General features: G+C 35.5%; 1 protein-coding gene across 1 annotated transcript in view; it reads right to left on the bottom strand.

Annotated features, from left to right (window-relative positions):
• The window catches only part of DNAH7 (dynein axonemal heavy chain 7), a 260,963-nt gene that overhangs the window by 146,312 nt on the left and 87,605 nt on the right, over positions 1-27,046 (bottom strand). The window contains 6 exon segments of the mRNA XM_064372762.1: positions 5,741-5,839; positions 8,623-8,777; positions 8,780-8,834; positions 14,914-15,041; positions 15,162-15,264; positions 18,295-18,463. Coding sequence (XP_064228832.1) covers positions 5,741-5,839; positions 8,623-8,777; positions 8,780-8,834; positions 14,914-15,041; positions 15,162-15,264; positions 18,295-18,463 — 709 coding nt within the window.

Genomic DNA, 27,046 nt, shown 5'->3' with positions numbered 1-27,046 from the left:
ATTAGAGTGAACCGGCAACCAACAGAATGGGAAAAAATTTTTTGCAGTCTACCCATCTGACAAAGGGCTAATATCCAGAATCTACAAAGAACTAAAACAGATTTACAAGAAAAAAATACAAACCCATTCAAAAGTGGGTGAAGGATATGAACAGACACTTTTCAAAAGAAGACATATATGAGGCCAACAAACATATGAAAAAATGCTCATCACTGGTCATTAGAGAAATGCAAATCAAAACCACACTGAGATACCACCTCATGCCAGTTAGAATGGCGATCATCAAAAAATCTTGAGACAACAGATGCCGGAGAGGATGTGGAGAAATAGGAACACTTTTACACTGTTGGTGGGAGTGTAAATTAGTTCAACCATTGTGGAAGACAGTGTGGCGATTCCTCCAGGACCTAGAAATAGAAATTCCATTTGACCCAGCAATCCCATTACTGAGTATATACCCAAAGGATTATAAATCATTCTATTATAAAGACACATGCACACATATGTTCACTGCAGCACTGTTAACAACAGCAAAGACCTGGAAGCAACCCAAATGTCCATCAATGATAGACTGGACAAGGAAAATGTGGCACTTATATACTATGGAATACTACACAGCCATAAAAAACAATGAATTCGTGTCCTTTGCAGGGAGATGGATGAATCTGGAAACCATCATTCTCAGCAAACTGACACAATAACAGAAAATCAAACACCGCATGTTCTCACTCATAGGTGGGTGTTGAACAATCAGAACACAAGGACACAGGGACGGCAGCATCACACACGGGGGTCTGTTGGTGGGGGCTGTGGGAGGGACTGTGGAGAGTGGGGAGGTTGGGGAGGGATAACATGGGGAGAAATGCAGATACAGTTGACAGGGGGATGGAGGCAGCAAACCTCCTGCCATGTATGTACCTATGCAACAATCCTGCATGATCTGTACATGTACCCCAGAACCTAAAGTGCAATAAAAAATATATATACTTGACTTAATAAATGAATTTGGACCAAGAAAAAAAAAAAGAAAGAAAAGGCATCCAAATTGGAAAGGTAGAAGTCAAATTAGCATCGTTCACAGATGACACCTCAGATTTAAAAAAACAAAGATGCCACCGGAAAACTGTTAGAACTGATAAATGAATTCTGTAAAGTTTCAGTATACAAAGTCAACATACAAAAATCTGTAGCATTTATATATGCCAACAGCAAGAAATCTGAATAGAAGAAATTAAGAAAGCAATCCCATCTACAATAGCTACAAGGAATATAAAATACCAATGAATCAATTTAACCAAAGTCAAACATCTGTACAAGGTTTCATCATCAGATGAAAGAAACTCAAGAGGACACACAAAAAATGGAAAGATATTTCATGCTCATAGACTGGAAGAATATTGGTGTTATTGTTTTTATTTTTTGGTTTTTGTTTTCAAGATGGAGTGTTGCTCTGTTGCCCAGGGAGGAGTGCAGTGGTGCGATCTGGCTCACTGCAACCTCCGCCTTCTAGGTTCAAGCCCTTCTCCTGCCTCAGCCTCTGAGTAGCTGGGACTACAAGCACACATCACTACACCTGGATAAATTTTGTATTTTTAGGAGAGACAGGGTTTTGCCATGTTAGCCAGGCTGGTCTAGAACTCCTGACCTCAGGTGACCCAGCCACCCTAGCCTCCCAAAGTGCTGGGATTACAGGTGTGAGCCACCGTGCCTGGCCTGGAAAAATTAATACTGTTAAAATGACAATTTACTCAAAGTAATTCATAGATTCAATGCAATCCCCATAAAAATACCAGGGACATTTTTCATAGAAATACAAAAAAATTCTAAAATATATATGGAACCACACACACAAAAACCCCATTAGCCAAAGCAATACTGAGCAAAAAGAACAAAGCTGAAGGCATCATACTATCTGACTTCAAAATTTACTACAAAGCTACTGCAACCAAATGAGCACAACAATGACATAAAAACAGACACATAGACCGATGGAACAGAATAGAGAATCCAGATATAAACTCATGCATTTACAGCCAATTTATCTTTGACAACAACACCAAGAAAACACAATGGAAAAAACATAGTCACTTCAATAAATGATGCTGAGAAAACTGGACAACTATGTGGAGAAGAGTAAAACTAGACCCCTATATCTCACTATACACAAAATCAAATCAAAGCCACAAGGAGATATCATCTCACCCCAGCTAAAATGGCTTTTATAAAAAGACAGGTAATAAACTTGTACACTGTGGTAGGCATGTAAATTAATATAACCACTATGGAAAACAGTATGGAGTTTCCTTAATATACTAAAAATAGAATTTCCATATGATCCAGCAATTCCACAACTGGGTATATATACAACAAAAGGAAATCAATGTATCAAAGAGATATCTGCACTCCCATGTTTATTACAGCTGTATTCACAATAGCCAAAATATAGAATCAACTTAAACACTAATCAATATGTGGCATATATACACAATGGAATATTATTAAGCCATAAAAAGAATGAAATTTTGTATTTGTAGCAACATGAACGGAATGGTAGGTCATTGTGTTAAGTGAAGTAAGTCAAGCACAGAAAGACATATGTCACATGTTCTCACTTATATGTGGATGCTAACAAAGTAGATCTCATGATGACAGAGTAGATTGGTGGTTACCAAAGGCAAGAAAGGTAGGGAGAAGGCAGGAAATACAGAAGTTGATTAATGGATACAAATATGCAGTAGTATAGAAGAAATAAGATCTAGTGTTCAACAGATCAGTAAGGTGACTACAGTTTACAATAATAATCTATTGTGCCTTTCAAAATAGCTAGGAGAGAATAATTTGAATGTTTCTAGCATAATGAAAAGAGTAGTATTTAAGGTGATGGACAGTCCAAGTATATTGATTTGATCTTTACAAATTATATGAATGTATTAAATTATCACAGGTACCCCCAAAATACGTACATGTATTACAAATCAGTAAAAACACACAAGTAAAAAAATAAATAAAATAGTTGGAAACCTAACATTATCTGGTTTCAAGGCCTATTTTAAACACAGTGTTGTATGGACATAAAGATAACAAATATATCAAAGGAACAGAATAGGGAGTCCAGAAATAGACCCATCCATGTGTAAACAACTGATTCTCAATAAAGACGCAAAGGCAATTCCCGGTGGAAAAGTGTCTTTTCAGCAAATGATACTAGAGTAACTAGCCATGATAAAATCATTAACTTTAATCCACACCCCAAGCATATATAAAAATTAGTTCAAAAGTAGTTTAGTGAATATATTATAGTGAGTTGAACACTGTCCCCTAAAATATCTTGTCCACCCAGAACCTCTGAATGTGACCTCATGTGAAAATACAGTTTTTACAATTGTAATTAGTCAAGATGATGTCATTCTGGATTAGGGTGGACTCTAAACCTGTACCTGGCATATGTATAAGCAAAAGGAAAGGGAGATTCAGATACAGAGACACAGAGAAACAGGAAAGACAGCCATGTGATGATGGAGGTGGAGAGTGCAGTGAAGCAGGTACAAGCCAACCAATATCCAGGATTTCAGGGAGCCACCAGAAGCTAGGAAGGAGCAAGGAAGGATTCTCTGCTAGAGCTTTCAGAGGCAGCATGGCCTCCTCACACTTTGATTTTGGACTTCTAGCTTCCAGAACTGCGAGAGATAAATAAGCTGTCTTATGCCTTAAGTTTGTGATACTTTTAATGGTAAACTTAGGACACTAGTACAATCATATAATGTACACTTGGAAAGGATTATAACTTTGTATTTAGTATATATGAATATATAAAGTTAATTGAAAGGTCTAAGGAGCTTACCTTTATAAACTGGTAAGATTACTTTATAAATATTATTGCAACTTATATTAGAAATGACTATTCTTTTTAGTCTGAAAGTAAAAGTGAAATTTTAGAAGTGCTTAATGTGAAAGTGTATACTCAAGTCATACTTTAGAATTTATGAGTTACCAGTTTAATTACTCCTACATTTAATTCTTTAAATGCTCTTATGAAGAAATTTATCCCAGTTTATCAAAGCAGTAATTTTCCTTGGGGCAAAGGAGACAAAAAGGCAAGGCGGCAGAGTGTCTAACAGCTCTCTGGGTTAGAATCCCAGTTCCCTCGTGTACTTGCCATAAATATAATTGACTTATCATCTTTGTGCCTTAGCTACATCACCTATAAAACAGGAATAATGATAGCACCTACCCCACTGGGTCATTTGGAACATTAAATAAATTACAATTTGTAAAGCACCCAGAATGGTACCTGGTCCATATTAGGGGCATAGCATTTGTTAATTAACCAAAATCTCTTTTCAGATTGTTTAAATTGTTTATATACAACCCTGAAAGAAGCAGACAAACCCAGAACATATTTGCCATACAAGGGCTCTCACGCAAGACCAGAACCCCTTACTCCCTCACTCTCCTACCAGGTAGAGAATTTAAAATATGTAAAGGCATTCTTCTGCTTGTCACTATGAAAGACGTCTTTAGGTATCTGCACAGGCCATCGGGAAAGTAGGGGAAGGGATTCCAAATGCCCTGCATGCATGTGGCAGCTTTGCAAAAAAAAAGAAATGGTCCCAACTAAAAGTGCTAATTTATGCTCCAGTTGAGAAACACTGCTTAATACATGTTCACTGAATTAATATAAGACTGCATGACAACACATCTAGCAAAGTGTATTTCCATATTCTGAAAATAAATATAGGTTTTACTCCTAGAAAATCTGTTTAGTGCACTAGTACTGAACAAATAGAGGGAAAACTTTAGGGAGAAAATTTGAACTCTTTCCTTGTTGATTTGCTCCATAATATATCTGCATGTTAACTCTAAATACTAAGCAAAGCTCAACTTTAAATACTAAGTATAGCACTTTTCAGAATGATGAGACATGGTTGCCATCAGTAGCCAATGACACGGGACAATACTAGCAGCAGCATCTCTTCTCCCCTTCCCTATGACATAACAGCATCTTCAGTGCTGGGAAAACTAGGTAACTACATGCAGAAGAATGAAACTAGACCCCTGAATCTGGAAATATGTAGCATACTGCAAGCGAACTGCCTGATTCCAAGACAACGCAAATTAGTCCAACATCTAACATTTAGAAGGAGCTCACTACCCTTCTGACTTCTACCTGGTATGGGGAAGAGGAAAAGAATGACACCGAACAATATTATGAAAACTTTAACCATTATTCTAATACTTCCTCTCAATTAATCATAACCTCATCTTAAATTATAACAAGATAAGGCTTAGTTCTTATGTTACCATGAAAATTTCATAAAAGTCATCTCATTCTTTTAAGGAAATTAACATATTTATTTCTTCAGTCATTAGTTGAACAAACATTTACCATGTCGAACAGACATTTACTATATCTATATTGTCCTAGGGATTCAGTTGGGCCAATTATTTTTCTTTATGGAGCCTACATTCTAGTGGAATTTATATGCAAATATTTTGTAACTTTTGTGTGCTTATTATATTCTTCAGTAACAAACTTTAAAGTACTATTTAAAAATCCCAAGTTGTTGAAAATTATCAAAGTGACAAAGCTAGCTAACCATACTTCAAATAAAATATGGAATTATCCATGTTTCTCTGTACTGTGTCATTGTTTTCCATAGTGGGAGCTTCACAACCTTAGACGTTTGATAAATTCTTTATTATGAGAGTTATGATACACTGGGATAATGAATGTTCTTACCTCAAAGAGTGGTAAATCATGGGATAAAAATTTTGGCAGATTTACATCAATGATAGATCTAAGCAGCAAAATTTCTTCATTTTCATTTGGATATTTCAGCTAAAAAAAAAACACACTCATGATGATATCTGCATCTGCTAACAGCACCCACCCCCTTCGTGTTCACACACATACATACAGACCCTGTACACAATTTAAACAAATGCAAAAATGTTGCTCTTCTTTCATTATATTGTATTAATTTTAGAAACTGACATTTAAACTTGTTGCATTTTTTTACTAGTTTATAATAAAAACATATTTAAACTACTTCCCTTTCACAGCTATGCTAAAGAGGTATTAACATGAATTAAATACAGTTTGGCAGCTGCTGTCCCTTGTATTTGGGTAGAGCTTGCTTGTTCTCTATATATATTCACAACTAGCAGTAGATTGGTCAAATGAAAATTACTAACAGTGGGCAATCATTTTGGAAAGATGCATTAAAATTTAAAACATAAACATTCACTCATTTGCCCATATTCTGATGCCAAGGCCTTTTCTCTGAGCATAGAGTTATGCACTTTTTTTTTTTTCCAAAAGCCACATCAACAATACATCATCTACTCTATCTTGTTGTGTTCTGTTTTTGTTTTTTAAAGGGGCTAATGCTCCTCAAAAATAATTGTAATACAATTTAAGTATATCATCCTGATAAGTTTTTAAATTTTTCTTCAGTTTTATACACATTTCTCATCCACATCTTAGTCAAAGTTTTAGCATTTCATCTTTATTGATCTTTCTTAAACATGAATTTAGTTTTCACAGAAAAAAATATCCTCTTTTTATGCTTATATCATCAGTTTCCCCACCATGCCGTTAGATGACATAATAACAGTAACATGTCTAAGTGGCTTCAAAAAGGTTCAAAAACAAGCAAACCAGCTCTGAGTAAGGAATGCAGCTCATCTGACAGAAGCCGAAGTGGAAGGGCAGAACAGGGGATGCTGCTGGCTGCAGGCCCAGAATGACACGTGTTAGCAAGTTTCACAGAGAGAGTGGAGAGGGCTGGTCACCTGCTAAGTTAGTTTAATAAATTGTGCTTAAGGAAACTCCGCTGGGCATGGTGGCTCATGCCTATTATCCCAGCACTTTGGGAGGCTGAGGTGGGTGGATCACAAGGTCAAGAGATCGAGACCATCCTGGCCAACATGGTGAAACCCCGTCTCTACTAAAAATACAAAAATTAGCTGGGTGTGGCAGCACCCGCCTGTAGTCCCAGCTCCTTGGGAGACTGAGGCAGGAGAATGACTTGAACCTGGGAGGTGGAAGTTGCAGTGAGCCAAGATCGTGCCATTGGGCTCCAGCATGGCAACAGAGCAAGACTCTGTCTCAAAATTAATTAATTAATTTTAAAAAAAAGAACTCACATTAAATTCCCAAACACTTGTGGTATACCCAAAGTTTACAAGTCTAGTTGAACTCTGAATATGTTACTCATACCTATAATAACGTTCACATGAATTAACAAAAATCCGATCTCAGAATTATTTCTTCCAACTTCACTACATTAATCAACATCTCACTCCAAAGCTTCTCCTACCACCATGCATATAATTTTCTAGAACCCTCTCCCTTTTCTCTAGAATCTCTCTGCCTAATAAATGTCATGTTCCTACTTAATTAGCTTCAGCCTTACAAAGTATATGATGCCTGGCAGTCAGAATCAGTCTCTGAATTTCAGAGCATGTCCTGTTCACCTGGATTTTGTTTTTCGATCAATCTAACTGCATATAAATTATGAAGTGTCAGAAGTCTCTTTTGTTCTTTGAGAGGCTGTTATTTTGAAGCAAATGTTTAAATTGTTTCTTGCTATAATAGAAACAAACTTCAAAATACTCAGGCCAAAACATTGACAATCTGTATTACCTTTGACAAAGAATGACAGGATTCATTTGCAGGATTCATTAGCTGCATAACTTTAATAGCTCAATTCCATAGTCAAGATTTCAGTGATGACATACACGAGGACCATGCATTATCCTTCCCTTTATCTGACCACGGTCTAATCCTGACATGCCAACGTGATACAAATTGTTGTTTCTAGTCTCTTTTGTTTATTACAAAAAACAATGACTTGAAGTTACATCAGGTTAATGTGAAATAGAATATCACCACGATATATCAGAATTCTTGAATAACATTATTATGGAATATAAAATGCATGCTATTGTTCTTAATCACATAGGATATAATATAAAATCTGTGTCTTCTACAAATCATGAATGTGAAAATTTTGCAAACTCCAAAGTCACATTTTGCATTTTGCTATTAAGCAAACCCTATCTTGATTCCATAAAGAACGAACTAATGTACAGTTACATTTCATGGTTCTACAAAATACTTTCAATGAAAAGTCAACCAAAGCTTAAAGTATTTGGGTTTTCACATATTACAGTTTCAATTTAGACCATTTTGAAGGTAAACATCCTACTACAAATTTATTACTGCTAGTTTACAGTTGGCTGCAACTGTGTAATTATAATAAGAGACAATGTTTAGCGTCTTTTGTGTATATTTATTAATTATACTTATTTCCTTTAATGCTGTATTTTTTATATAGACTGAGAGCACTCAAAACATTTCTCGGGAGTAAGCAATTTTATTCCTTGGTAGTACCCTGTTAATGAAACAAAACTCACTAAGAATTATATATGTAAGATTTTACGAATCATTATAAAATTTCATTTTTCATGTGTATAAAATAATACATTTTTGGTGTAAAAATTGATTTTTTCAATCAATTAATGAAACCAACAAGTTATTGGAACTCTGTGAAGACCCATTAGGCTGGAAATTTACAAATAGGAAATTGACAAGTAAGAAATATTTGTGTTCTCTACCTTCAGATTCTCGGCAGCACTAAGCACTGACTTCACAGCTCTCATTCCATAGTCGTAGTGATGTTGAGATGACAACTGCTCTGAACACAAGTGATACGTAGCCACAATTTTTACAGACAGTGGCCGAGCAGTAACAAACCCACAGGAGTACAGACTATTTCAGCAATCATAGCATAGTCAGGCACCATCATTGCTACTGTCCGAAACAGAGCCTATAGGTACGTAGAAAAGGTAATTTTTAAAGAAGCATTGTAAAATAAGCCAGGCTGGGAAAGACAAATACCACAGGTTCTTACTAATATGTGGAAGCTAAAAAAGTTTATCTCATAGAAGTAAAGAATAAAATAGTGGTAACTGGAGGCTAGGAAAGGTGAGGTGGGCAATCAGGAGAGGCTGGTTAACAAATACAAAATTTCAGGTACATAAAAGAATAAATTCTAGTGCTCTTACCACTGTGATGTGATTATAGTTAAAAATAATTTATTCTATATTTTTAAATAGCTAAAAGAGAAAAATTGGAATGTTTCCAACACAAAGAAATGATAAATATTTGAGGTGATACACTATACCCTAATTTGATCATTATACATGGTTTACATGCATCAAAGTATCACTCTCTACTCCATAAGTATATATAATTATTATATGTCAATTAAAAATTTAAAAGGCAATAATATATAAAGAGGTTAGAAAATTAAAATAAAAAGACCATCATAAAGATAATCATGTTCTTTATTTCATGTTATGACTTTATACCGTTTCTACAATAGTATTAAATTTTAATGTTCATAGTCTATTAATAATAATGTATTATATTCTCAAAATTTGCTAAGAGAGTAGATCGTAAGTGTTAACAACAGAAAAAACAGAAAAAGTATATATGCGAGGTGGCGGAGAAGTTGATTAGCTTGATTAGTGATATTGTTATGCAATGCATATGTACATCAAAACATCACATTATATACCTTAAATATGTGTGATGTTTGTCAATCATACCTCAATAAAAAAAACATTGACCTGAAAGTTTAAAAAGTAAATAGATGAATTTCTGTCTTCTGAAAAACTAAATTTTAATGTTCAAATCATATAGATAAAAAGCAACTTTAAAAATAAATTTCCAGTTGTGGTTATATAGTAAATATATCATTAGCTTTTTGTATCAATTCTTTTTCATCTATGTGTTCAATTTCAATTACATTACATTCCTCATGGGAAGCAACACGTTACAGAACCTCAGACTCTCCCAGGATGTTCAAAAGCTGGGTTTCTCATCTGGACTGCTGAGTGTCCCCATGTTGGGAGACTGGGCTTCAAGTGAGGCTGTACAGGATCTACTTAATTACATAATCTAGGATTTACCAGGTAAGCTCTAATAACAAGATTATGTTAATGTTAGATAAACGATCCATTTTGAAATACGCTTAACTTTTTTGAATCTGAAGTCACAATGTCAGTCTTTTAGCAAGCATAACAAAGAAAACTAGAAATAAGTAAAGATTATTAGACATAAATCAATTTTACAAATTGTAAAGATAACATTTTCTCATGATATTTAAAATACTGAGGTTATATGATGCTATGATGGCAAGTACATAGAAAACAATATATTTTAAAAGAATAAGTAAGAAAATTTAGGTGTAGAATATTAGTATGTATGAGGACTCACTTTAATAGCTCATGTATTAAAACATGACTTTCTTGTGCAAAATACGTAAAACAATAGTATTCTAGGGGAAAAAAGAAGCTCTTCTAGTGAATGACAATCATAGTCAGATAGTTCATAAATGCATTCTGGGAATTAGTTGAATTACCAAAAACTCAAAGTAAATAGAAAATAAAAACATCTTGCTTAAATGATCTATATCAAGTAAGATTCTTCTAATCTGTTGTGTCAGTTAGTAGTTAGAGGCCATAGTACCACTATTTTATCAATAAGGTTACCATTAGAGAATGGAAAGAGTAAAATGTTTAAAAAAAATAACTCGAGCAAATAACTTGAAATCGAAAAGCTTAAGTAAATGTTCTAACTACTACACACGTGAGGGAAAAAAAGAGCATGAGAATTGCTACACAGGTGGTATCTCTTTAAAAGGGCGTATTCTCAACAACTGCTTTTTTAATGAATAAAAGAGACAATGACTGAATTAGCAAATCAGTCAGCCAGTCAATGGCTAGGATAGGGTGATAGTCTTTCTACAATAGCACAAATTACTACTAGTTTGGGGTCAACATCCAGGACTGTGTGTTGTGGGTTTCCCTCTGACTGCCCTAGGTATTTCACAAATATCCTATTCACCTCTTAGCACTGTTAGCAATATGATTGTGAAAATGATGAAGCAGACATATTTCTGACTAACAGAACAAAAAATAAAGTGAAGTAAAGAAGTGTCAAGGAGTATCATGATATTCCATTTATTAGGCGTCCTCTACCAACTATTAAACAATAATACTTAACACAATGAAAAGCAACCTGATTGAAACATTTTTTCAAGTCTAAATCACTGATTCTCAAACAGGTTGTACAACATATAGATATAATGTGGTTTGATTTTTGATGTACCAGAAATAGTAGTAAGTTTGAAGATAATTTAGTGCTTTGTTAAAAAAAATTAAATTGGATTCTAGCTTAACCAATGATATAGTTTGCTGAGTGTGAAAACAAACAGGGTACAGATCCAGGTAACATGCCAAGACTTGAGTCAATTCCAGTGCATGTAATCCATGTGAATATAATCTTCATGTTTATCTCAGCAAAAATAAATGATCGAGAATAGTTTTTCTATTGCTTCTGCTCTATTGATAGAAGAAGGAGGGCAGTACGTAAGGAAATGTATAAACTTCCTGGAGCACGTTTTCAAAAGACTGCTTGTTGGTACAACAAAAAAATTCAAGCAATAACTTCCTACCATTTATTTTTAAGAAACTGCAAATTGATTTTTAAAAATATGTTGATCTGTTCAGGAACACGCTTGATTTTAATTAAATGAAATGGAGGATTGAGGATCTACTTTGTTTTTTACCCCTCAATACTATTAGTGTTTCATCCTACATATCCTCTGGAAAGCTATGTATCACTTTACTGGCTCTGTGACATTAGGAAATCTAGAATGTGTCTATTTTACCACGGCTTCTAACAAACTATTCTAAAATGATCATTAAGTACTAAGTCTTCAGAATAGTTTAAATCTAAAATACAGCTTCTCTAAAGTGAAGATGTATTTAAGAAATTGCTTTATTATGTAGGTTTTGTCTAAATGTAACGGGATGTCAAAATGGGACTCTTTCTGCATGATATGATACATCAGTTACTAACGTGAGTATGATCTTTTCAATACACAAAATTTACAACAGAAATGTCTACAACCTTGAACCCTCTCATCTACTTGTATAGTACAAAATATTTGAGAGAGAAAAGAAAGAGGAAGGAGTTGTGAAAATATTTCCTTTGAAGGGAGCTGTTGTTATGCTGAGTGCCCATAACCCTCCTCACTACATTCAAGTTTCAAAAGAGCTTGGTAGATATTCCTGCATTTTGGGAGATACGGACTGGAACCTGCCTAATGACTGAAAAAGGATAGTGACCTGTGGTAGCAGAATTAATACCCACGGTATGCTGGGACAAAAGATTTATGAGTGGTACATGACAAAGAAGGGCCACGCTAAAGCTATTTAAGTCCCGCCCTACATACCTCCTGGCAGAGTGAGAGCTCTTCAACAGCGAAGTTAACACAGAATTCACCACAGAGATCTAGGTGGAGAGAGGGCAATGACAACTGGAGAAACAGAATCCATCACTGAAACCTCAGAAATTACAAGTAGAGATACTTAATGGAGGAGTCCCTGAAGAATTACAAGTAGAGATAACTAATGGAGGAGTTTCTGAAGAACCCATGGACATGCACATGATAGGATCCAGCTATAAACCTCAGCCAAGTCCAGGGAGTTCACCCAGGAGGTCAGATGTGAACTGTGTATGTTTACTGTTCTCTGCTTGTTTAAAGGATGAGTATGAATTTGTCAGACAGGAAAGTGGTGGCCTAGCAGAGCACTTGAGAGAAAGAAAACAGCATGTAGAAAAGCAAGGGACCCCCAGAGGTTATTGAGGCCCAGTGTAACAGACAGATACAGGGAAATGGCAGGACAGATGCAACTGAGTCCTCATGCCAAGGCTCTTGTAGACTGTACTGAGAAATCTGAACTTTAGACCATGGGCAAAGAAGAAAAGCCCAGCAGTTTTTTAAAGTTGAAGATTATATGATTAGATTTATTTTGATAGATAACAATGACAGCACAGTAATGGGGAATTCATTATACTGAATTTCAATAGAGAAGAAATTAATGACAAGTGAACTATTGCAATAAGACTCACAGGAGAAGACAGAAGGCAGGGAGCAGCAAGGTGTGGCAGGGGAACCAGGCCAGTGCAGCAGAGATTATAGGGTTTATGTGAAACAGAAACCCTGGGCTTGGTGACTGAATCACCTGGTAAAGAAGAGGGAGTTTTTGAGAATGATTCTGAAGACTGGTAATGATACTTTCTGGGCCCCATCAGGCTATTATTATTATGTTTTTTTAGGAATATACAATGCTTTCATTTCAGTCTTGTTAGGTATTTCCATAGATACCTGAAAACAGATGCTTTGTAGAAGCTTGAACCAAGAAAGCTGCACAATAGGAAAAACTATCAGAATCTGAGAACAGCTTTTGGCCTCATGTAGAAAGAAAATACGTTACTGCCAAGAACTACCAGGTGAATATCTTAGCAATGTTTCAACTTGCACAGTAAATAAAACTGTGGAAAAGTTTGCAGAGGGTATGAATACATTCAACCAATAATGGCTCCCAGCTTTCTATAACAAGCTACTCACAGATTTTTGCCTTTCCTACCTTTGCAAATTTATGTATTCAGATTGATCCTACCTAAAAGAATAACATAGTGAACAAATAAAAGAACTGCTACCAAAAAAAAAAAAAACTTTCCAAAAGAAAATCCCAAAGAAAACTTGTAAAATGCTTCTTAGATAGAAGAGGATTTATCATTTTTCATTTGTTAATCATGTCTTTCTTCACTAAGGCAAAATACTAAAACATAACGCAATGTATAAAGGGGCAGGAAATGGAAATACAAAAACACTTGGCAGCAATTAGTCATATCATGGTTTTTGTGTGTGTGTGTGTGGAAAAGAAAAACTGCTTATTTAGACTGGGAAGCATGTGAAATGTGGAAGTAATAGGATTTAGTCAGGAGATTTGGTTTTGGATCCACAATACTACTGCATTATTCCTCAACATTGCTCTCTGTATATGTGCCATAAATATGCAATTCATCAGAAAAGGATATAAAATCGCTAACAAAAATATGGAGAAAATGTCATATTTTACTAATAAAGAAAAGAGTGTTTTTTTTTTTTAAGTAAAGTCTGGTCAATTCAAGAAACTGTTTTGTTCTTTCTTATTAAAAAATTAATGCTGAGTGTCAATGAAAAGTGGGATGAAAATCATTTCAACCTGTCTTGGAGCACAAGTTAGCAACATATATCTTAGTCCTATGACTCCATTAAAGAAATATTTCAAAATAGAGAAAAGCCTTCAGTAAAGACTACTCATTGTGATATTATTTATAATGCAGGAAAACTGAAGGCAAACTGAATGTCCAAAAGTAAGATACAGTTCAGTAAATTTACTAACAGTTTGAATCATGCTATAAAGATGGGAACATGCTCATGTCATAATATTAACGTGAAAAAAACCCACCCAGCATACACAATAGTGTGCTTCCAACATTGTAAAAAAGGCTCTTAAAATTAGCAGGATACAATATATAGTAAGGAGTAGAATGGGTACACCCTTAGTATATTTTTTAATTTTTCATAATTAGCACTATTTTAAAAATAAGTATTTTGGAAATTGCTCCTGGTGTGGATATACTTTGTAAAGATACTCAAAGCTTTAAAAATTATTTTCTTAAACAATTTTCTAAAATACTTTGATAACTAAAACCAAATATTTTACATATACTCAAGGACAGTATATTCTATACACTTACACACACACACACACACACACACACACTTTTAAAATATTTTTTCTTTCTTTTCTGTTAAAAGACAAGGTCTCAAAGGTCTCACTATGCCCAGGCTGGTCTCAAACACCTGAGTTCAAGTGATCCTCCCATCTCGTCCTCTCAAAGTGCTAGGATTACAGGTGTGAGCCAGCATGCCCGGCCCTTTTCATATATTAACTTTATAAATTATAGAAAGGAAATAGATTATATAAGTACTCCCTCCATACCTTCAGGTTATCTGGCAGTTCTGATCGCCCAGCGTACCCAGGGTTCATTGTTATAAAGACAGCACATGTGGGGTCAAGTTTTAGTTCAGTTCCTTCAAACATCAGTATGTCAGCACCTGCATTAATACCTGTAGGTAATCAGGAATGAAATGACTTAGTAATACCACATATGAATGTGAGCTGTGCCATTCATTACCTCCCATATTTCTTTTATTTTCACATAATGCAAAGACAAACTAGTCCATTACCTCTTTGGATAGTAAGGATTTGTTGAGCAACCACAGAAAATACTTCCAAATCAATTCTGTTAATCTCATCAAAGCAAGCCCAGGCTCCACAAGATAACAGTCCCTATGAGAAAAGAGTAATGAAAATTTTTGACTTTATCTGATTCAATATTGCATTGAAATGTTGTATTTTCACCTGATCTCTTCAAGGATTTAATATCCTATCAAGGAAATTGCTTATTTGCCTTTATCTTTAAAGACAGCGGATTTTTTCATTACCAATTCATTATTCTGTATAAATAAAAGAGTTTGATCAACTGGAAAATTTTCCAATTAACATTTTTCTCCTTTCTGTTTTTTTTTTTTTTTTTTTTAGCTTTTAGACATACAACTATAATTTCAAAGTCTTTCCTGCTTTCTGTTGACAAGTTGATTTTATTTGCTTACTCCATATGAATTTTGTAGCATAGGTTGTAATAACCATCTAAATAACATGACTTCTGTTGCCAGTGAGATTGCCTTGTGGTTTGAGCACCTTAATAGCCACTACCATAGTTTAAGGACCTGGTTTGCAGTCCTAACCCACAGCTACCTCACAGATATATGCCATTTGATCATAAGGAAAAACTGGAAAATCAAGCATGAGTAGCTTCATCCAAATTCAGATTTACCTTTAAAAACATCAAATGATTCAACAAATATGTACTGAACATACATTTTATAGACTGTGGGTGTGTATGCACATGTGCGTACACATGTGCATGTGTTTCATTGAGTACACTGTATGTGCCAACCGTGACTCATAGCACTATGTATGTATATTTTATGCAAGGACACTAAGGCTATACCATATGAGATGTTAAATAATTACCACAAAGCCACACAGATTATAGCAGCTGACCTTGGATTTTTATACATTTCATTCTTCTGAACCACACTGGATTGTACACAAACTCTATGCACATCAAAGAATAGCCCATTTTCATTAGAGAAAACTCTATAAATGACTTTGACCTCCAATGCATAATGATAAATCACAGATAATAGAATGCTTTGGAAGTCACATATTCAAGCAGTTATATAAATTTTGAAATTCTTGATAATAAAAATCATGTCTAATTTTCTACCCCCATTATTCAGCACAGTCCCAACACAAAGAAGCTATTTATATAATAAATACCTACCAATAAGCAAATTTAATACTATTAAGTTTATGACTCTAAATAAAAGAATTAAGAAAGTCATTACATAGATTCAAAAACTGAGCAATATATACCAGACATTTCTTTAGACATTTAAGAACATAATGGCTATTCAAATTGCATGTAGAATTCTTTAGTTTTGTTATTTTTTATTTATATATTTTTATTTGTACAAATTTATGGAGTATGTGTGCAATTTTGTTAATGCATTGACTGCATAGTGACTAAGTCACTATGCAATTTGGTATCTATCACCTGAATAACATACATTGGTATCACACCATTTTGGTATCTATACCACTTTGTGGTATCTGTCAGCTGAATAACATACATTGCACCCATTAAGTAATCTCTTATCACACCCTTCTCCCACCTTCTCACCCTTCTGTTTCTATCATTCCACTCTCTATGGCCATGTGTACAGATTTCTTAGCACTCACTTATGAGTGAGAACATGTGGTATTTGACTTTCTGTGCCTGACTTGTTTCATTTAAGATAATGACTTCCAGTTCTACTCATGTTGCTGCAAAAGACATGATTTTATTCTTTTTCATGGCTGAATAGTATTTCATTGTATAGATACACCCCATTTTCTTTATCCATTTCTCCACTGATGGACTCTTAGGTTGATTCCATATCTTTGCCATTGGGAATAGTGCTCATTTCAACAAGGTTGGAAATCATTACAGAGAATGAGTTAAAATGTTAACTGGTCATTTAAATGTTTTCTTGATATTTCATTAATTATAATTTTGAGTTTTTAAAAGTTCTACTTTTAGTTGTTTCAGCATCACAAATGTAGAGTAATTAAACTCCAGATCGGTCATATTCCAGCTGGGAACAGTTTACTGCATGGGTTAGGGTTGGTATATTTTATTTTGTTAGTTTATATTTTTTTAATGTTAACTTTTTGTGGAGAAAATTTGGAAAAGTAAATATTCTAGAATCTTTAACATATGCTTTGCATATACATGGACACAAAGAAAAGAACAGAAGACACCGGAGCATTTTGAGGGTGGAGGGTGGGAGGAGGTTGAGGATTGAAAAACTACGTATTGGCTATTATGATGATTCTCTGGATGACAAGATTATCTGTACACCAAACAAACTCCCACAACACACAATCTATCCATGTAACAAACCTGTACCTGTACCCCTGGAACCTAAAATAAAAATTGAAAATAAAAATAAATAAAATGTGTTTTCCAAATTACAGAAAAACATATATAATTTCAAATGGATAATTTTTGTTCAGTTGTGTCACCTAACATTTTAAGGAATAATAGGCTATAGCAACAAGCTGCTAAAATGATCAGATGTTTATAGGATTATAGGCAAGGATTTGGTATCTTTAATTCCACCTTTTGAAGCTCATGGACCCAAAAAGTAGGAATCTAACTTAGAATTTAAAAAAAAAATACACTGATTTGATCTTGACAAATTATATGACTGTATTAAATTATCACATGTAACCTGAAAATATGTACATCTATAATATATAAAAATAATTAAAAAAATAAAAACAAATAAAACAAATATTTCAAGTTCACCAAAAGTGATTAAAATATGTCTATAAAAATAAGTTACTGACTCAGAATAACTTCTCAATAACAAGATCTACAGGTTAAAGATGTCTTTAGAATCCCACAACCTTTACATGATACAATAGTTCTCAAATTCTTATCTGCTCCAACGTATTTAAGGGACACCACTTACTCCAACCAGTAATAATGACTTGTTACAGTAGGGACTGAAGAGGAAAGTAGAGATTCTCCACAAATAGGGTTTTGCTATAACCTTATTTCCTGTAAGAATGACTTAGATAGTACTTCAAGTTTTACCTTTACTTAAGCTACAATAAATCTTTTACTTGTATTCAATTATGTTTAATCATAAATAACCATCTCTGATCAGTTATCGTGTTGTAAAGAAATGAGGAGTCGATTCAAACCTTAAAGAGTTTTCCCAAAGCCAAATAATCCAACCCATCACAGCAGTTGAAAACAACACATTGCTTGGCTACAGCTTTTGCTAAATCCTTGATAGTTTCAGTCTTCCCAGTGCCAGCTGGACCCTCAGATGCTCCTCCAAGGTGCAAATGAAGGGCTCCAAATAAGGTTCTGAAACATATGAAACAGACATTCTTGGTAAAATAACATGATTTTTTTCCATGCCTATGCCAAGAAGAAAAAAAGGTTAAATTAAGAACCAAATCTCCCACTTCCCTTTGATAATTTCTTCCTTCCCAGTAACCTCTGAAAATCTCTGATAGTTCATCGCTTCATCTGTTATCTTTTCTTTCTGAATAGCTGTATATATGCCACATTGAGAACAAATTCATTTTGAAATTTAATGTTTATTTCTGGCCAATATGAAGAATTCAGCTGACCTTGAATACCCCAACTCCCCAACTATAAGCATATGGAAATGTTACAGAAAAGAAAACAAATAATAATTTAAAATACATGGCCATTTTTGAAAGAATGAAAGGAAAATTACCAATGAAGAGGGAATGCAAAGCTGGAGAAGTAATTAGACACTAAAAGATTGTTTCGGGATTGGTATATAAATAAATGAGTGTATTTATGCTCAGATAGAAACAGGAACTAAACCCTCAGAAGTGAGCAACGTGGGAAGCTGGAATGGATCCACCTATATAAATCTAGAAGTCTTGAAAGGCTATCTTGTCTCTAAATGGAAACTAAAATCACTCCAGCAACCTACTGGAGAGAGACAAAGAAGAGTCAATTATGGAAGAGACAAGGAAGCCTAACTTTCGTGCAGAGCCTGATGAAAAGCCGGTATCATTCATGCAGGGAAAACGAGGCCCAAATTTCTACTAGTCATGGGCACATTAATCCAAACTGATAAACTAACATTTTGTTCTGAACCAGAGAAAACTCTAGAGTCCTCCTCAGAGATAAATATGAAACTGCTCCTTATGGACACCTCCACAGGTGACAACATGCAAGACTGCATGGGGAAACAACCACTATTAAGATGAGCTCATGGTTCAAACAGGAGAGAGAGATCAGTTAGAAGTCAGACTTGCTGTGTGGCAAATGCAAATGGACAAAGGCTGGGAGTGTTATTATATAAATGGTGTCCTACCCTCTATGGTATCCTGGTGGTCTTTTAAATGAGATTTTAAATATAAACCAACAGACACCAGAAAATTGTGAGAGAGAAAAAGAGAAGCCAATTTTATAAATGAGACAATTTGAAACTCTAGCCGTAAAAAACATAATGTAAAAACTCAGTGAAGAAGTTAAATAGCAGAATAAACATGAGGAACAGAAAATTATGTATCAAAAATTACTCAGAGAGACACAGAGATTGAATATAAGAAAAGTTAAGAGACATAGAAGGAAGAAAATGGGAAAGAAGCAAAATTTAAACAGCAAAGGCTGATAATTTTTCAGAATCCAAGAAAAACATGAATGGAAAAAGGCCCAAACAGGATAAATAAAAACTAATCTACATCTACAGTGGGCATCAACAATAAAGAGAAATCTTAAAAACTAAAATAAAGAAAATTACCTACAAAAGAAGAAGAATAGGGACTTATCAGCAGAAACAATGGATGCCAGGAGACTAATGAATTTTAAGGGCTGAGGGAAAATTACTATACATCTACACTTCTATACCTAGCTAATCTGTCATTTCATAATTGAGCAAAAACACACAAGGAAACATTTTTAGACAAAGTCTGATAGAGCTCACTACTTGCAGAGCCTCCCTGGAACAATAACTAAAAGACATTGCCTAGTAAGGGGAAGAAAATTAAACCAAAAGTAAGGCAAAGCATGAAGCACTGGTAAGTAAAGAAAATGATAAAATTTTTGCTAAACCTGTATATTAACAGTAAACAATATGTAAATAGGGTTCTTTCTTAAAATTTTGACTAAAGCCCCAAGCTGAGAACAATAAATACCAGCTCATCTTATCTTATAGATGGTGAAGTGGGTTTGGAACATTCGCTATCATCAGGGCATATAAAAATTAGATAAGAAGACCCTAAGTGAGTTATCAGGAGTGAGGATCTCTCTGGAAATAATCATTGGTGTGTTGTGTTTTTTACCTTTCTCTGTATGGTGGAAGAAAGAGCAGCACTTTTCTTTCTCCCAAGCTAACTAAGGGGCCTTTAAGACTACTCAGAAAGCTTGACACACCATCTGCCCCTTGGATTTTCTAGAGCACTGAAACTGCGTTCTGACTCACAACCTAAAACATTTGAAGCTGAAAAGATACATGGAGCTTCTCCTGATGGCAGAATGGGAGAAAAGAAAAAGAGAGTTATGTTCTCACTGCTGGAAAAGCCAATGTGTGCCTATCATCTGGCCAGGTCCAGATCTGGAGAACCAGATTTGAGTCACACTGAACGGAACCCTAGCAGGAGGCCCAGCTGAAACAGGAGAAAACTCCAAAAAGAGGCTCTGTGTGTGGTAAGCCTCAGAAGCTGAAGCAAAAGCCAGCTGCAGCTAGCCTGAGAAGGCATTTTCCACAGGTAGGAATTCAGTCACTGGAGGGGCTTTAAGGAGCCCACATAAACATCCCTTGGAAGATCTGCACATTTGGGCTTCTGCCATCATTAAACAGCCAAGAGATAGTTATCACACAAGACACTTGTCACATATAAACCTACTTCTCTCTTTCTGTTTTCTCTCCTTCAACCTCCAGTACTAGGGGAAGCAAAAGATAAGCTACTGAGGGATGAAAGCAAGGATAGGGATAAAAATAGCTAAAAACTGACCACATCCATTTTCCAAATTCAGGCTCTCAGCCTGAGTCAGGCTTGAGCTGAGGGAGAAGGAAGTTTTAAATTGGATGAGAGCTATTAGTATTGGTATTAGACATAAGTGGACTTTTATTATTTTTAAAAATGACACTTATAATTAACATTTTAGAGTGACCAGAAAAGCTAGGGAATCTATCCTACATTTCATTCAGGAATGAGAACTATTTATTTATAGAGCAACTTTTTAAAAAACAGTAATAAGAAAGAATAAAATTGTTCTCTGCTTGCATCCTAAAACTGGTTTATTCAATAAACTAGTTAAAATGACTAATTTTCTGAAAAGAAATTTTAAAACAAAGTTTAATTTAATATTTGACAATAATCTGGAATATGAGATAGGAACCTGGAATTAAAGTAGTTAAAGCCTTTTTATTATTCAGAAACAGAATAGAGGTATTAACTTTAGGCTTTATTAAGTCAAATAGGCATTGTTTAAATGTAAGATAACCTTTAAAAGTATAGAAACAGCATCCTATATCATAGCCCATCTCATATCCCATGTTATATCCATATCAAATGAAGTAAATGAATAAAGAAAACTCAATCACTTAATATAAGATAGGACAGGAGAAAAACAAAGCAAAACAAACTAAAATGTTAAACTTGGAGAATATAAAGCACAAAATAAGACAATTTAAATAAGTCCAAATAGTTTATGAATCATATTAAATGCAAATGTGTTAAACTCACTAGTCAAAGAATACAGAGCCCCTCTTCATTTTCATTTGGCTAAATCTCCTTATTCTTCAATAGTAGATCTCCTAATATAAGATTTCCATCCAGATTTTTTTTTTTTTTTTTTAGACGGAGTCTCACTCTGTCACCCAGGTTGGAGTGCGGTGGGTACGATCTCGGCTCACTGCAACTTCCATAACCCAGGTTCAAGTGATTCTCCTGCCTCAGCCTCCCAAGTAGCTGGGATTACAGGCACCTGCCACCACGCCCAGCTAATTTTTGTATTTTTAGTAGAGATGGGGTTTCACCATGTTGGCCAAGCTGGTCTCCATCTCCTGACCTCGTGATCCGCCCGCCTTGGACTCTCAAAGTGCTGAAATTACAGGCATGAGCCACTGCACCTGGCCCCAGATCTTTTATTAACAATTTACTTCTCAGAGCATTCCCCCACAAACTTCCATTCCCCTCTGGATTACATATATTTGTAGCACCTAATGTTCACTTCTAATATTTCACTCACTACATTGTATTGTAATTGTTTTTTAAACTGCCTTTCCCATCTGATTGAAAAATACTTAAATTCAGAATATTTATATCTTTTCTCTATCAAGAGCACTACTAGAGTATGTGGTATATCCTAGCTAATCAATAAAGCTTCTTGGATTGATAAATGAAATTTAAAAATTATTTTTCTCTCACAGTTACATGGCGGATATTCACATGTAATGTTGACTGTAAAGGGATTCCTATATTGTAAATCCATAAAGACTTCAACTGGGTACAGGGTACAGCTGTAAGCAATTGCACTGGTGTTAGATCCTGTATAGGTTCTTCAAGTGATAGGGCCTGCCCCTATGCCATACAATTGGCATGATATCAAAGAAGATTCCAGTAAAACTGCATTGTTCTTGGCCTTAATTCTGAACCACTGGCCCTGATTCATTTGCTACTCCATAAATAGTCCTACCAGGTCAATGAGGAAGACCCAGACATTCAGCACTATCCTCTCTCTGAAAAACATCATTTTGAATAAAACATGTGAACAGGCTTACTGTTTACAAAAAAAATTTACAATTCTTTTTTTGTTTTGTTTTGACGGAGTCTTTCTCTGTCACCCAGGCTGGAGTGCAGTAGCGCAATCTTGGCTTACTGCAACCTCTGCCTCCCAGGCTCAAGTGATTCTCCTGCCTCAGCGTCTGGAGTAGCTGAGATTACAGGTGCATACCACCACACCCCACTAATTTTTGTGTTTTTAGTAGAGACAAGGTTTCACTATGTTGGCCAGGCTGCTCTCAAACTCCTAACCTCAGGTGATCTGCTTGCCTTGGTCTCCCAAAGTGCTAGGATTACAGGCCATCGCGCTTGGCCAAAACATTTACAATTCTAATCATTCTCTAGGAAACAATATAATTTAAAACTGCCTTTCAGTTTATGGATATTTAATACATTTTATTAAATGCCTGCCATATGCCAGGAAACGAGTTGGCGCTGGGGGAGAGGGAAAAATAGGGCATAATCTTTGCCCAAGAAAAGACTACAATAAAGAATATCAGATATATCAAATATATTTTCAATCCTTTATGAGTGTTATGATAGAAGAAGATACATGGTGTGATGAGAATCACTGAGGAGAGATTCTTAATGTAGGGAATGTCAGAGAAAGGCTACCTGCAAAAGGTGATGTTCCAAAGGATTAAGTTGTAGTAAGTTATATTTATTGAGGGACAAAAGAAAGGGAGAGAACTTGCCAGGAAAATGAGAGACTGTGTGCACAGGTAGTGAGTGAGGAAGTAGAATGGTATGTTTAAAAAAGAGTTTGATGTTACTGAAATATTGAGTTCGATAGACAGATTATACTGTACCTCATATGCTAAATTAGAACATAAAAAATTGGGAAGATACTTAAATAGCTAATAGGATGGTGCTACTAGAGCCAACAAGAAGAAAACAGTGTTGAATAGAATCTTCCTCTCTTGGCTATATCAGCCATATGAAGGAAACTTATACCAAAACTTCTAATTTCTCACTCCATCCATATTGTACTTAGGAGGTAAAGTCCTGACATAAATGGAACCCTGTTTAAGTAGTGATTGGAGTCACTGTGTGGCTCTTATTCCCCATCTGCAACAGGATGAATTGGACCCACTGTTCTTTCTCTTAGATCCAGTTCTTCAGCCATATGGAAAGCATGCTTAGCTTTAAGAAGCAGGAAATAGTTATCTTAAACTAGGCCACCATCTTCAATCCAGATTATACATGAGAGCTCTGAATTGAGGGTCAGATCATTGCTCAGCCACTTATAAACTAGGACTTTATTTTTCATTACTTTAGCTCTTTAGGTGCTCTGAAAGGAAGAAAACTGTGGATTCCAAATCCCTGACACACATTTAAGAAACATTTCTAAAATAAAATCAGATCTTTGACAAAGTAGCAGAGCAATTTTATAGGGAACAGATAGTCTTCAACAATTAGTGCTGAAACCACTGGAAAAAGTGAATCGAGACACAAAATTAATTCAAAGTGGATCACAGACTTAAATGTAAAACTTAAAACTATATACAACTTCTAGAAGACCTCATCAAAGAAAATTTAGGTGATGTCACCATATGTAACTTTTTAGATATAATGCAAAAAGCATAATTCATGAAAGAAAACTTGAAAAATTGGACTTCATAAAGATAAAAATTCTCTGTGAAAGACACTATTTCTTTTCTTTCTTTCTTTTTTTTTTTTTTTTGAGCAGAGCAGAGCAGAAGAGGAATTCCCCCATTCCCCACCACCAGAAATGCCAAGTGATGGTTAGGCAGTTAATCTTCTCTCTAAAATAATAATTGGTCACAGCCAACTCCAGGGAAAGGCAGTCTTGCAATAAACAGAAACACCCGGCTGGGCACAGTGGCTCACACCTGTAATTCCAGCACTTTGGAAAGCCAAGGCAGGTGGATCATTTGAGGCCAGGAATTTGAGGCCAGCCTGAACAAAATGGTAAAACCCCATCTCTACTAAAAATACAAAAATTAGCCAAACATGGTGGTGCATTCTTGTAATCCTAGCTACTTGGGAGGTTGAGGCAGGAGAATCTCTTGAACCCTGGAGACAGAATTTGCAGTGAATCGAGATTGAGCCACTGCACTCCAGTCTGGGTGACAGAGTGAGACTCCACAAAAAAAAAAAAAAAAGAAAAGAAAACATCTGAAGCTGGTGATCAGCAGCTTCCCAATAAGATCTCAGAAGTTGGGTGAGTGGGCTCACAAATGCACACTAAGAGAGGCAAAATGGCAGAGTTTCACTGGTGTATGTTCTCCTAGGGACATTTAGCTGGTAAGTGAAGCACATCTCAAGTGAGCATAGGTAAAACTCTAGTAAGCACACTGCACATGCTCTCCTCTCAAGCGCTGGCAGGCCACTGCACAAGTGGATAGCCTACCCCAAGGGAAGAATCAAAGGAGAAAGAACACAAGACCACAGAAGTATGTCAATTCAAAAGGTCAAACTGAGCACTTGTCTTTCAAGTTGCCCACTTGGCCCTCTTCCAAGTGTACTTTCTTTCCTTTTGTTTCTGCTCTAGAACTTTTCAATAAACTTTTACTCCTGTTCCAAAACTTGCCTCAGTCTCTCCTTTTGCCTTATGCCCTTCATTCGAATTCTTTCTTTGAGGAGGCAAGAATTGAGGTTGCTTCAGACCTTCATGGATTCACCATGACATGATGGCTTTATCATGGCTTACTATAGCCTCAACTCCTGGGCTCAAGTGACCCTCCTGCCTCAGCCTTCAATGTAGCTAGGACTAAAGGTGTGCACCACCATACTTTGCCATTTAAAAAAAATTTTTGTAGAGATGGAGCTTTGCTATGTTGCCCAGGCTGGTCTTGAATTCTTGGTGTCAAGTGATCCTCCTCCCTTGGCCTCCCTAAGTGCTGGGATTACAGGTGTGAGCCACTACACTCAGTCAAAAGGCACTAGACAATAAAAACACAAGCTACATGATAGAAGGAAATATTTCCAGAAACACATATCAGATAAAGGACTTGTATTCAAAATATACAAAGAACACTTAAAACTCAACAAAAGAAGAACAACCCAATTACAAAGTGGGCAAAAGATCTGAACAAACACCTCACCAAAGGAGATATCCATATAAAAATAAGCATATGAAAAGATGCTCAACATTATATATCATTAGGGAATAGCAAAATAAAGCACAATGAGATGCCACTACACATCTATTAGAATGGCTAAAATCAAAAGTATTGACAACATCAAATGCTGGCAAGATGTGGAACAATAGAAACTCTCATTCACTGCTGGTGGCAATGCAAATGAACTTCCAAAGTACAGCCACTTTGGGAGACAATCTGGCAGTTTCTCACAAAGCTAAACATAGGCTTAGTGCATGATCTAGCAATCATGCTCCTACTTATTTACTTAAATGAGTTGAAAACTTATGTTCACCCAAAAACCTGCACAAGAATATTTGCAGCTGCTTTATTTATAATCACTGGAACTTGGAAGCAACCAAGATGTCCTTCAACAGGTAAATGGATAGTGTTATGTGCATATAATAGAGTATTATTAATCAATAAAAATATGTTATCAAGCTGCAAAAAGACATGGAGGAACCTTAAATGCATATTGCTAAGTGAACAGACACAGTATGTATAATTTCAGGTACTATATAACACTGTATATATATGACAAAAAAAGGTCAGTGGTTGCCAGGGGTAGCGGGAAAGGGAAGAAGGAAATTACATATGGAGCATGGGGGTGTTTTTAGGGAAGTAAAATTATTCTTTAGTAGTAGATATAGGATATTATGCATTTGTCAAAACCCACAGAACTCTACAACATAGTGGACCCTGATATAAATTGTATAAATTGTGGACTTTAGTTAACAGGCATGTAGCAATATTGGTTTATCGACTGTAACAAAAGTACCACATTAATGAAAGATGTTAATGGGAGAAACTGGGTGGGACAGAGAGGTTAAGAATTCTCTCTACTTTCTGCATAATTTTTCAGTAAATCTAAAATTACTCTTTAAAAAGTCTTTTTCTTTTTTAAACAGAGTCTCACTCTGTTGCCTAGGCTGGAGTGCAGTGGCACCGCTTTGGCTCACTGCAGACTCCACCTCCTGGGTTCAAGTGATTCTCCTACCTTAGCCTCCCAAGTAGCTGGACTACAGGTGCATGCCACCACATCCAGCTAATTTTTATATTTTCAGTAGAGATGG

Source organism: Aotus nancymaae, unplaced genomic scaffold (genome assembly GCF_030222135.1).
Source record: "Aotus nancymaae isolate 86718 unplaced genomic scaffold, 86718_ANA_hifiasm-v0.15.2.pri h1tg000008l, whole genome shotgun sequence".
Lineage (NCBI taxonomy): Eukaryota > Metazoa > Chordata > Mammalia > Primates > Aotidae > Aotus > Aotus nancymaae.
This window is presented reverse-complemented; position numbering and strand designations above follow the sequence as displayed.